The 12,203-nt window shown below is 39.3% G+C and overlaps 1 protein-coding gene across 1 annotated transcript in view; it reads left to right on the forward strand.

Moving 5' to 3' along the window:
• The window catches only part of GPR98 (G protein-coupled receptor 98), a 289,750-nt gene that overhangs the window by 240,178 nt on the left and 37,369 nt on the right, over window positions 1–12,203 (forward strand). The window contains exon 86 of the mRNA XM_009330315.1: window positions 3,032–3,153. Coding sequence (XP_009328590.1) covers window positions 3,032–3,153 — 122 coding nt within the window. The remainder of the gene's footprint in view (window positions 1–3,031; window positions 3,154–12,203) is intronic.

Raw genomic sequence — 12,203 nt, forward strand, 5'->3', positions numbered from 1 at the left:
GGTTTCAACGATCTAGAGATGCTAGGTTATGATTAATATTGTGGTATTTTTCCTTAGGTGATGTTTATGCACTAAAAGCAGAAATAATGGTGTTAATTTTTGGCATGTTCTACTGCCTGCAGTTTGTCCTTCCACAATTTGCTTTCTTCTCTCCCCTGCCCCCCACCTAAGTTGGACCATATTGCAAAGTAATACAAAAGCCAAATCATTATTCAACTTCCCGAGATAATTCTCTTCGTTGTTTGCTTTGGTCTATGCAGAGCATTTAGAATTGTGTGCATTAGTGATCATTAGTTGCCAGTCCGTTATATCAGTCGAATTTCGTAAGCAGCTAAAGTCTATGGCATGATTTTGAGATTTAAACAAAAAGATATCATTCCATTAATATCTGTGCACAAATAAATCAATGAGTTGCTCTACAGATAATTACTGAATTTACCTTTAGAATTGCATTTACAAAAAGCAACACTTTTTGATGTATGCTTTCTTTTTTTTTATTTTGGTAAATTTCATTATTATGACCTCAAAAACTTTGAAGTTGCCAGTTCTTTGCTGGTTTTTTTGTGAACATTGTTAAGTACACATCTAATAAGCATTTGGATTCATTAGTGTATGCAATGTAGGATAAAGAGAAATACTTCATGCTCTACTTCTTACTGTACTACCTGGTGATTTAGAGGCTTTGCATTTTTAATTATTGTAAAAGCATTGTGATGTTAGCCATGTATATTAGTAGCTGTTATAGAAAAAGTTTGTTTCAACATCTGTTGAGGTCACAAGGAATTTTTCCATTTTGCCCAAGGGACTTTGAGACGGGTGCTTTGTGTGCAAGGGATACTCGTGCCTGTGGAGTGCGGCGTGAGAAATACTTTGCATTTCCATTCTGTTCATCTAACAAAATTGAGTTCCTCCCAGACAAATAACAGAGGTACATAGCCTTAATCTTCTTCCCCTGATGCCGCTCTTAAAAATACACGTGTCATTAGTGTTATGTTATGGATCAGGGATCCTGGGGAAGTCTCTGTAATAAATTTTTGGGCAGACCTCACCTCGCCCTGGGAGAAGTGATTCAGGTGCTTAATGGGCATCGATTGTCGTTTGAGACAACCAAGGTTATCCAGTCTGGCCTACAGCTTTCTCTTCATAAGGAATGGACCTTCCACAGGTCCTATGTTGTATATACGGATCATGTACAGATCCTTTAGATCTCATGTGACATGAAATACATGAATCTAATGCCATTCTAAGGCACCAATACCCACCCACAATGCCTCCTTGAGTCCTACTAGAGGTCCCTAGCTGCCTGGGGTTCACAGCACAGCATCCTCCCATCCACTGAGAGCAAGCTCGCAATCCTGCATGCACAGAAATAGCACTATTTGCAACTGGGCAAACTGGAGAGGATTAATGTCATGTCCTCAGACATAATGGCAGAACGGGAGTACCTTAACGATGAGTAGAGCTGAGCTTTCAAGCACCTTTACTTAGGGAATCTAATTTTCTTAATGCTGTAATGGCCTTTGTTATTTTCCAGTAAAAACAAGCAGGGTTTTTTTTTTCCTCCAGCAGAAAAAGGGCCTTGTTAACTGTTCCAAAGAACGAAGTTTACTTCAATATTTTGGTTTTATTACCTCTAGTCCTAGGTTACCACTACCCTAGTATAATGTTAATTTTCATGTGTAACACAGTATCTCATTATAATTCACTAAGGAAATATATATCTTTGTTGAACGTTATGTCACACTATCAAACAGTGGTTGCAGAACAGCCCAGGTTTGCCCCCCAGGTTTTACTGCATGGTATTAGGCTTTAATAGGGGAAAGTTTAGGAACACAGTACCTGCTCACAATGTGCTTCGCTTCAAGTCATTCCCTTGTTTATAAAAATATACACATACATTTCTGCCAAAGCAATAGTTATAACCCTGAAGCAACTACTGCCTGCCTTGCTAGAAAGTAGTCTTGACTTTGGCTGGCACTTACTATTTGTACAGTATTATACAAAATGCCTAAGTGCTCCCAAACTGCTGTTTCTGGAACGATGCCTGTCAAGAGCGTGTCCCGGCTCTTTGCTGATGCTGCATGACTAATGGAGAGAGGGGCAATGCCTGGCCGAGCACCTCTGCCCCTGAAGTGTGCAGACCTGGGCAGACATGGACTTTGAGGTCTGCTGGGAATACGGTCAACACGGGGGGGGCCAGTGTGGTGTACCTGGCTGTCAGCAACAGGAGCGGGTGGGGGCGAAAGCGAACTTCTGCTTTCCTTTGTGCAAACTTTGTCCACGCAGACATCTTCCTGCCAGCATTCCTTAAATCTTTTATGCTGTAAATACAGTAGGGAATATAAAATGCAGCTGTATGTATGTGTGCTTAAGGACAGATTCTGCACATATTTTTGAAGGTGAATGAAGTTAACTGGTGCAAAGTCTGTCTTTGGGGGGGCTCCTTGAATGAGCGGAGGTTGTCACTTAAAGTTTTACAGGGTCAGATGCCTTCTCATGTTCAGCTTGCAGTAAAACTAACAACAAATCAGAGAATAAGCCATTTGTGTAATTTCTATGTAATTCTATAAATTGCCAAAGTCGTGGCAGTTTTTGTATTGATAATGCTTTTTTCTTTTCCCTTTCCTCTCAATTCTTGAAAATCCGTTTCCCCCCAAAATTTCCAGAGCTTGCCAAGAGCTCTCCCGTGCTTCCCCCCCGAGGTCAGCACGTTTTCTGACTCCACGTGTGCTCTCCCCACCTGCAAAGCACCCGTGCCTGGTTTGCTGAGCTAGGCTGTGTCCCCCTGGCTCCACAATCCCCCAGCCCCCCAGCTGGCTGTGCCCTTCTGCCGGTCTTCTCCTGGCCCCAGGGAGGGTCCTGAGACCTCTGGGACCCCCAGCCAGCTGGGACAGGAGAAGGGCTGCCCATCACTGGAGAATGAACCCCAAGGTTGGCCAGAGATGGCGAAACCGGGTCCTGCATCAGTAATGCTTTAAAAAGTGTTTTTCCCAGGGCGCACCAGCTGAAATGCTGTGTTTGTGGTTTTCAGAGATCCCCTTGGTCTTGTACCTCTTTGCCCTGGTTTCTGTCACCTGGCTGTGGGGAGGACTGCACATGGCTTACCGGCACCTCTGGATGTTAGTCTTCTTCATCATCTTCAACAGCCTGCAGGTAAGAGCTGGCGCCTTTTCCTTTCTTGCAGAGCTGGGGGGTCATCTCCACTGCTCAGACCGTGTTTGTCATTTCAGCTTCACCAGCTGAACGACATCCAGAAACACATTGTGACACAGTGGAAGTGTTAATTATGTATTCTCTTTATTTCTGAAATTAACATATAGGCTGCATATTAAAGCAAGGGGTGCATTGTTTTGAAACAATAGCAGTATAATTGCACAGATTTAATTTCATAGCTAATACACTGGGAAAGAAAACTGCTTGCTTCTGTATGTAATATGTTACGGAGATAATTATAGCAGTAAAACTGAAATATCTGCAGGCTTTGCAAAAACACCGAGTATTTCAATTTTCTGTTTCTGTTAACTCTAATAAAAAAAAACCACAAAGATTTTAAAATTATATAACCATAATATTGAAATTTTTTTCCTTATTAGAGGTGAGCCTTGAGGCTTAGCTTTTCTCATGCAGTATACATATTGGTAAAGCAAAGATCAAAGATCTTTTCACTGAAAAAAATCAAATATAGACTAGAAGTTGATTATTAGTTATAAAAAATGCAAATAGCCTTTTGCAGAATTTTACACATGCAAGTGCTTCTACTGGACTCAGTACTGCATTACACTGAATTCAATGCTATACTGCACATTGTGGAATTGTTTACAGAATAAAGAATAGTATGTCATGGATGGGGAAAATGCCTCTGAGGTCTGAAAACAGTGAAATGATGAGGAATTAAAAATATATATCCAAATCTATGGTATGCAAATTCCTCCGCCATTTTTATAATAGAAATATCTGTGTTGCCATGTATGATTTACCTATATTAAAAATCTTTATACCTCATCAAATAAAAATTAATTAAAAAGATATATTTTCACAAAACAGATTTATTTTAGATTTGAATTCAAAAGGTGGGAGTTTCCTTAAGCAGAAACCTAAATATTTTCAAAATTCACATCTCAGACGTAAATGTTTTTTTAAATGAGAAAAAAAAAAGTAGGTTATTCTCCTTGCAATACATTTAATTATTCAGTATATATTGTCATTTAACTATTCTGTATATATTGGCATATATTGGCTCAAATTCGTTATGATGTTTTCTTCTGTGAAGTTACGTGAGTAGATTTGCTCTAGTAATTGTCCACACGCAAATAAAATTACTTTTCAGGAAGGCAGCTGAGCTTTTTTTTGCAGTCAGACTGCCACAACTCTGCAGGACTGGCAGTAGTACCAAAGCACGTTCCCTCCCTTTCCTCTCCCCCTGCAAAATCTCAGCCCCAAAGAGTTTTAGCACTACAACCGTAACTACTGCAGCTTTATAGTGAAACTTAATGCGCTGATATAAAGCATAAAAGTGTGGTGACGTGTGTGTATGTACATGTAGATATATTTTTATATGTCCTTCTTTACTGTCTCTCTACAAAGAATTATTACTAGAATCCAATCTGGGTTTGTGTTACATAGATCTATCTCAGATACAAATTTTTGAAAAGGGTAATTTATTATAATTGAGATTTTATGGCAGAGGTTAAACGGTGCCAGAGCACTGTAATAATGCATGGATATTTGCTTTAAAATAAAATTACTTTCTTCCCAGTGCATATTTAGAGAAGAGGGATATGAGTACTTTGTGAAAATTATAATTTCTTGGCCAGAGTGTTGACCCTTCTGTGTAATTGCCAGAAGAGACTTTATATTAGTCTGCTTTATATAACTTGAAATTTCGTTGTATTCAAGTAAAGTTCAAAGCCATAGAATTACTGTTATTTTAATTTTGCCAATTTCAAGACACCAATTCATGCAATAACATCACGAAGTAAAACAGGATGTTGAAAGCCAGTCGTGTAAAATATAAGACCCACAAGGTCTGTGGGGGATTTATTGCACTAGTGGTCCAGTATGATAGCAGGCAATATGGAAAACACAGATATAAAAGCATGCCTAGAATAATGTTTAAGTCATGACTACTATTAGTGATGCACCACCGAATGACTCCAGAGTTAGGATTTTGCTTAGATCCAGCTAAAACTGAGATGAAAGCAGAAATACTTGCTTTTCTCAGTCTGTGTGAAGTTGGTTAAATTTAATGCTTTTCATGTGGTTTTGTTTCCATTCATGCACTCTAAAATCTTTGAACTTTAGGAGGGTTTTTTTGTTTTGTTTTATTGGCTATTCTATGATTGTTGACTTATCTCTTATCAGCATTGCTTGTCCATACAAAAGGTATGTGCCAATAAGACCTGCACAGGTAGCACATAACTCTCGTGTGCTTCTGCTGGAACTTTTTTATGGGTATTATAATGTCAGAAATATTTCTACCATAATTCCGTGCAACTTAATACACATTTCTGTAGATATTGTTTTGTTACTCAAGGACCTGACATAAATAACTTTCACTTTCAAGAGCTATACTTTGTCGGCTGCATCCTGCAGCAGCGTGGGGTCATGCACAAAGATCAAATAGCCTCTGTTGGCAGGTGCATTTCTAATCTTTCAGAGGCATGTCCCCAGTTGCATCTCCACCCTCAGCGAGACAGCTGGGAAATAGATATTCAGAAACTTTGAAATCCTTCAGAGGAGCTAGGAAATGAAAAATTTCCTAGAAATGAGAAACCAAATACTACAAGCTTCACCCTCTTCTGGCCTTATGTTGTTACCACTGCTGTGCAACCCCGTGGCGATGCCAGGCTGCCCGCATTGCCCTTCTGCCCATAACTCTTCCTTTACCTCTCTACCAACATGAGCAACTGCTTCACCAAGGGATATCGTCTCTTTTGCATTGGGATCAATTAATTTGGCTTCTTGCCCTGATGCTAGATCGTAATATCTGGGGAATAACTGTAGATGTCAACTGGCCTGCAGGAGATACTGCAGTATCTCCACAACAGGCAAATTTATATTCAAACAAATTACATCAATATTGGTCTTCCATGTCAAAAGGAGAAATCTGTTGGTTTTGCTATTCCTAGCCCTAGAGAATCTGTAAAATCTCAAATATAAAATAAATGTTCCTTTATTGAAAGGAGATGCAATAATTTCAAATGTATATTCTCTTCCTGGTTAATATTTTAAATTAAAATGTGCAGGTCTGTAGCTCCAACTCAAACAGTAGTAAATAAAAAACTTTTCCTTCCAGCTTTGAAGAGCTCAAGAACTTCACACTTCACATTTTAAAAACATTTTTTATCCTTTGCTGGAATTTTCAGACATAAAATGTAATAAGACAGTATCCACTACCTTTTATTACTAGATATTGGATATCACTTTTTAAAGTATAAAGTTACCAAGTATTTAAAAGGAAAAGATACCTTTTTAGTGTTGGGTACCCTGAGAATAGTAAAAAAACATGGAGTAGCTCTTTCACAGTACTACAGGTTTTATATTTGTTTGTTTTAGTAGATGATTCTCTTCAGTGCTTTGTAAATCTCTACAATAAAACGAGTTTAAAAAACATTTCCTGGAACACCCCCACATTTTAAATAACCGCCCCACATATATTGTTCTCCTGTTTTAAAGTTACCATTTATCTAATCAGGAAGCAGAAAAACTGATGTCTGATTCAGGTGACCAGACATGCAGCGTGAAATGAAAAACAGGGAAGGAACAAGGTCAAGAGTCTGTAAATTTCCTTAATCTATGCTTTTCATCAAATAAGCAGATACACCAAATTGTCTTAATAAGAGAAAATGTCAGTATGCAAACCGTTTGTGTAGAAGAAAATTATGTATTACAAATACTGAATACTGAATAAATGAGGGTTTAGCTGTAAGCAGGTATAGCTTTATAAGGCTTTTGCAGACCGCACTCCCACTAACGAGGGGCTGGCCTTGGGGAGCACACGCTCCCTGCTGAGGGGTCCTTCTGGCCTCCAGGCTCTGCAGAGCCAGGCTCACCCACGACATGGACAGCTGTCTCCAGTGTCCTTTGAAGCTTTAATCTCAGCCCGGCCGTTTGGGAATGGGAGAGGAAAATGGGATTTAACAGTGGATTTTTTCATAATGATTTCGAGAGGAACTAGCTGTCTTTTAGTGCCTGCTGTTGGCATCTCACTCCCATGTGTTATGTCTTTATCAGCTATCAGAATTGATAATGATTGTTAAAATGAGGCCATTTTTCTGCAATAAAAGGCGGTTTTACCATTTATTGGTGGGCATTTCTGTTATACAACATGCCCTATTTCAGCTGGAAAGCAATTCGGTGTTCATTAAGAGCTTTTCCCCAACAGGAAAGAGGACATGAAACAGTTTACAAGAAACAGAGACCTGCTTCCCTGCTGCTCAGGAGCTACAGACCGTGTAACGAAGCAGAACGTGACCCATTAAAATGTGTTGGGTATCCAAATGGATTCAGCTCAGGAGATTGGAAGGACACTGCATGTTATCCAATTTAGCTGTTTAGCCTTATGACATACATTTCCTAGGAAATGCACTTGATAGAAAAATCATCTGCTAGGGACAAATTGTTTCCGAGCTCTTCCTGCGGGAAACGGTTCCCGTCAGAGACGAGTTTATAGTACGAGCTATTCTGGTGCATGGGGGGGAAAGCAACCCTTTCCCTGTAACTTCAGGAATAAACATGCAAAGTGCTGAAGGGGGGACAATAGCTGATTTACAAAATAAAAAATAAATTTAGAAAAACATGAAAGGAAAAGGATAAGAAGCATGTTTGGGATATCTGATGTTTTGAGTTCCTCGGCAGTGTGCTCCTGATTATCCTACCCAGGCAGCATCTGTGTTGCAGAAACATACTCCATGCTCTCACATGAAAGGCCTCGGCTCCTTGCCTTTTCACTTGCAAAACTGAGAGGAACATTCACCTCTTTTCTTTACGTATGATTGCCTTCACGGATTTATTCACAAGATATTTGCTGGGCTTAGGAGTGAAAGAATAAGCTGCTGTCTTGTGTGCTTCTCTCTAAAGGTTAGGATTTCACAAGCTGTTTTGCATATGCTATACTCATCTAAACAATCGCCGTGTTTTTCATGCAATTAGGGGGGTGTTTCTGGTTTGTATAGCTAACGTCATCAGCGGCATGTTTGCCGTTCGATGGATCCAAAGTTCAGGGTGGTGGGTGGATCTCTTCCCATTGTTTGCAGAGGGGTTGGGATGAGGCTTCAGACCCATTCTCAGGCTCTTCCCTGCAGCCGACTTTCTCAGTGTAATCTTGATTGTTCTTTGGCTATATTTCCAGCAAACTGCGCTGCACACCCCAACCCTCTGTCTTATAATTTAGGGTGTATCTACACTGAAAACTACAAGATATTAGACACCCCTGAGCTACTTGTGTTGTGGTTTCCTGTGCTAAGCCCCACCACACCTTAGCCCCAGAAATAAATTAATTAACTTTTTTAATAAGTAATTTTGAATCAAAACCTTGCTTTTATGAAGTACTGAAATGTTACCTGTCAACAGTATCAGAACTCCATTTTTCAGCAATTATAAGTCAGGAGAAAAGTAAATCAAAACTGGATGTTAATAATGTCCCATTATTAACCACAGTATTCAAGAAGATCTTGTGTGGTTGTTTTGGCTGATGCAGATAAGGGTAAAATGTCTTTGCCCACTCTGTGTTTGAGCACACCAGGATGACTCATGCCCACATAATGACCAACAGTGTTACAGGTAAAATACATCTTCCCAAGAAACACAGGAAAGATCTGGCAGTAAGAGTTGACTGGTCATTTTCCAAACTGGGAAAAATGGCTGACTTGCCTAATACAGCAATTTTTAAAAGTCAACTTATCTGTAGTGGCTTACAGTAGGAGAAGATTCAGGAGTTCAGTTACAAATGTTTGAAAAGCCCACAGTACGTTTAACAAGAAATATGGACATGCAGAAAATGAGTGAACAGGTGCACGCCCAAAGCTGGCATTGGCTGGAGTAGATGTGATTCACCAAACTTCATTAATTAAAATAGGAGAGGCAAACCAGAATGGGAGCAAGGGCTAGCTCAGGTAGCAAAGGAGATAAAATATCAGAGAAAACTAGTAGATATGGTGGCAAACCCCGCCCTCCCCCATTATAATGAGGAATACCTTGTTTATGGAACAACAGAAAATAAATGTAGCAAGATAAATCAATATGCCACAGTTTTAGAAGCAAAAAAAAAGTAAAAAAATACAGCATATGGAGAAAGCAAGAGAACAAAGATATACAGTTTTGTAAGTGCATTATATTAGTGTAGCAAAGAAAATAAACAAAAGTATATGGTTTATAAAGCTCATGCCAGCACCAGTTGCAAGTGAAAGACATGTTTTTTCCTAGAACATACTATTTAACTGTGGGTCACAGTCAGGGGACACTGAGAAGGCCACCACTATAAATAGGTTCATTTCCTGTTTCTTATGGCATCTTCCTAACCCGTCTCTTCCTGATGAGTCAGAGATGGACTAGATGATCCTGTACAGCAGTTCTGATGATCTAAGCTACGCAAACCCAAACAAAATCAAGTATTAGACAGACATGAGATGCGAGTAACTATGGTGGGCTGCAAAAGACTGCCTAAAGATTTAGCAAGAAAATGATTCTACATTGCAGATAAGCCCAACAAAAGACAATGAGGTCATCATAGTATTGCCAGGATAAGGTGAACTACAAGCAGACCATCAAGACAAGCACATAACCTTGTTCAAGTAGAAATAGTACAAGCAATACCAAATCCTCTTCTGTCAGCTAAGTGCATAAACCAAACACAATTAAACACAACTCAAAGAATTCATACACTACCCCAGAAACAAAATAAAATACACATCGAAAGCAGGCATTGCATTTTGACATCTGTGCAATAAAGTAGATTCCTGTGCTGTTTCTGGGGGCTTGGATTCTCTTCCAGACATACTGTACCTGGAAGGAAAGAAAATAGTATACTCAGAACAGTTCACTTGTTTAATAAGTGAACAACGAAGGGTTAGAAAAAGAAGTTATTTTTGCTACAGTAAAAAAACCTAAAAGTTTGCTCAGTATGTGCATTTATTTTACAAAAAGTAAAAAGAACTAATATAAAGCAAATGAAGAAAGATTCTCACTTTTTGAGACTTGGCACTTTTTAACATCAGCAGCTAAACTTTTGGGATATAATCCTGACTGGGCAGTAGCATTGGTGTGCAATTGGTATGCCGTGCAAACTTACAAAGCCATCTGAGTGACTTGATTATTCAGTGAATCAAGACAATGCAGTATTCAACTTTATACCCCTTTCTCTATGTACATTACTTCCTTCTTAAAGAAGAATACTCTGTGTTCCTAGTTACCACCCTAAACATACTCTAATACATGATTACCGTAATGAATTATGAAACTATGGTAAAATACTCCCTTTACCTATTCAAGTTCTTACATAATGGACCCAAAGTCAGTCTACAGCAGAAGACAAAACAAAGAAGAAAGTGTGCAGTGTCAGGTAAACAAAGCATTGTTAGGTTGGAACTAAATACCTGATAAGTATATAGGAGAAATTGATGTCAGAAGAGAGTAGCTTGTGTCTAGAGCTGTGTTTATGATGATGATGAAAGTATACAGAATAATGCATAATAAAATTGCAAAAAGTACAGAGTGAAAGAATGTACTGAAATGGGCTTTGAGTTACTGGATTTTCAACCAACCGTCAATCAAAAACATTTAGGGAGAATTTCAATCCATTGCCCATTTTAGAAAAAATGAAAACAGTGTATTTTTTAAAACAAATATAGTAATTAAATAAATAGCATTTATGAAGCTACTTTGGCAGTTCTTGAAGAACTTACATTAAAATATATTTCAGGAAAAACCTCTAAACACTTTAATCATTTTTTGAGGTAGAAGATGTCAAAGTAGTTTTAACCATTCCCCTAGGAAGGTGTTAGTAATAGCAAGAATTATGTTACAAGTAAGAAATGTAACTATAACATATACTGCTATATCCACTGAAGAGGACTTGGGATGTTCTTCCAGCTCTGTCAATAAGAGTCGACTTTCCTTATTGTGGAGAATAACATAGCAACCAGCTTGATTTGGTATCTGTAACAAACCACCCGCCTTTGCATTTTACATTTCTGCCAATCTCTTTGTGTCACCATAAACAGCATTTTTTCAAAAACTCAGCTAAAATAAGTATCTCAGTATAATCATAATGAGTCAATCTTTATTTTGCTTTTCAATCCACACTTCTAAATTCTGTACTATTATTTTAAGACCATTAATTGATGGTCGTAGCATTCAGAAGTTGAGAGTGTGGCTTCTAAGCCTTGAAAGTAGAGAGTTTCTTTATAATTGGCTGAAGTACTTAATGTCTTTTTTTTATACCCCACTGGTTTTCACCAGCAAAGCCTCCTGCACTCACTTGGCAGGGTTTGGGAAGGAGAGAGGCAGCAAAAAGCAGAGGAGTAACAGGCTGAAGACCACTTAGAGAAGCTGTAATACCCAGATCCATGGGACTGAAAGGGAATCATCCAGAAGTGCTGGAAGAGCTGGCCATGTAGTTGTGAGCCTATTCTTGAAAAATCATGGTGACTGGAGATAAGTGCAATGGCAAGGAAAAGGATAACATTACTCTCAGATTTTAGAAAGGCAGAGTATAACTTCAGGAAATTTGCAACTGACAGTAACTAGGGGAAGTGGAACTCCCCTTGGGACATAAGGCAAAGCACATATGAGGCTGCACCAGGAGGAATTTGGCCAACAGATTGAGTTGTCGTGCTTGTCTACTCAGAGCTAGTGAAGCTACGCTTGGAATACTCTCCAAGACTTTGGAGTCTCCACGACACGTCTGTAGAATCTAGTGAGGGTTCAAGGGAGGGCTGCCATGGTGGTCGGAGGCCTGGAGCACATGTCCTGTGAAGAGTGGCTGAGGGACCTGGGCTTGTTTAGTCAGGTGAGGAGGACACTTGTTTAGCCTGGAGAAAAGGAGGCTGAAGGGAGACCTTATTGCTCTCTACAACTACCTGAAAGGAGGCTGTAGCGAGGTGGGGGTCGGTCTCTTCTCCCAAGTAACTGGCGAAAGGACGAGAGGAAATGGCCTCAAGTTGCGCCAGGGGAGGTTTAGATTGGACGTGAGGAAAAATTTCTTT

This window comes from Pygoscelis adeliae, unplaced genomic scaffold, assembly GCF_000699105.1.
Source record: "Pygoscelis adeliae isolate BGI_AS28 unplaced genomic scaffold, ASM69910v1 Scaffold178, whole genome shotgun sequence".
Lineage (NCBI taxonomy): Eukaryota > Metazoa > Chordata > Aves > Sphenisciformes > Spheniscidae > Pygoscelis > Pygoscelis adeliae.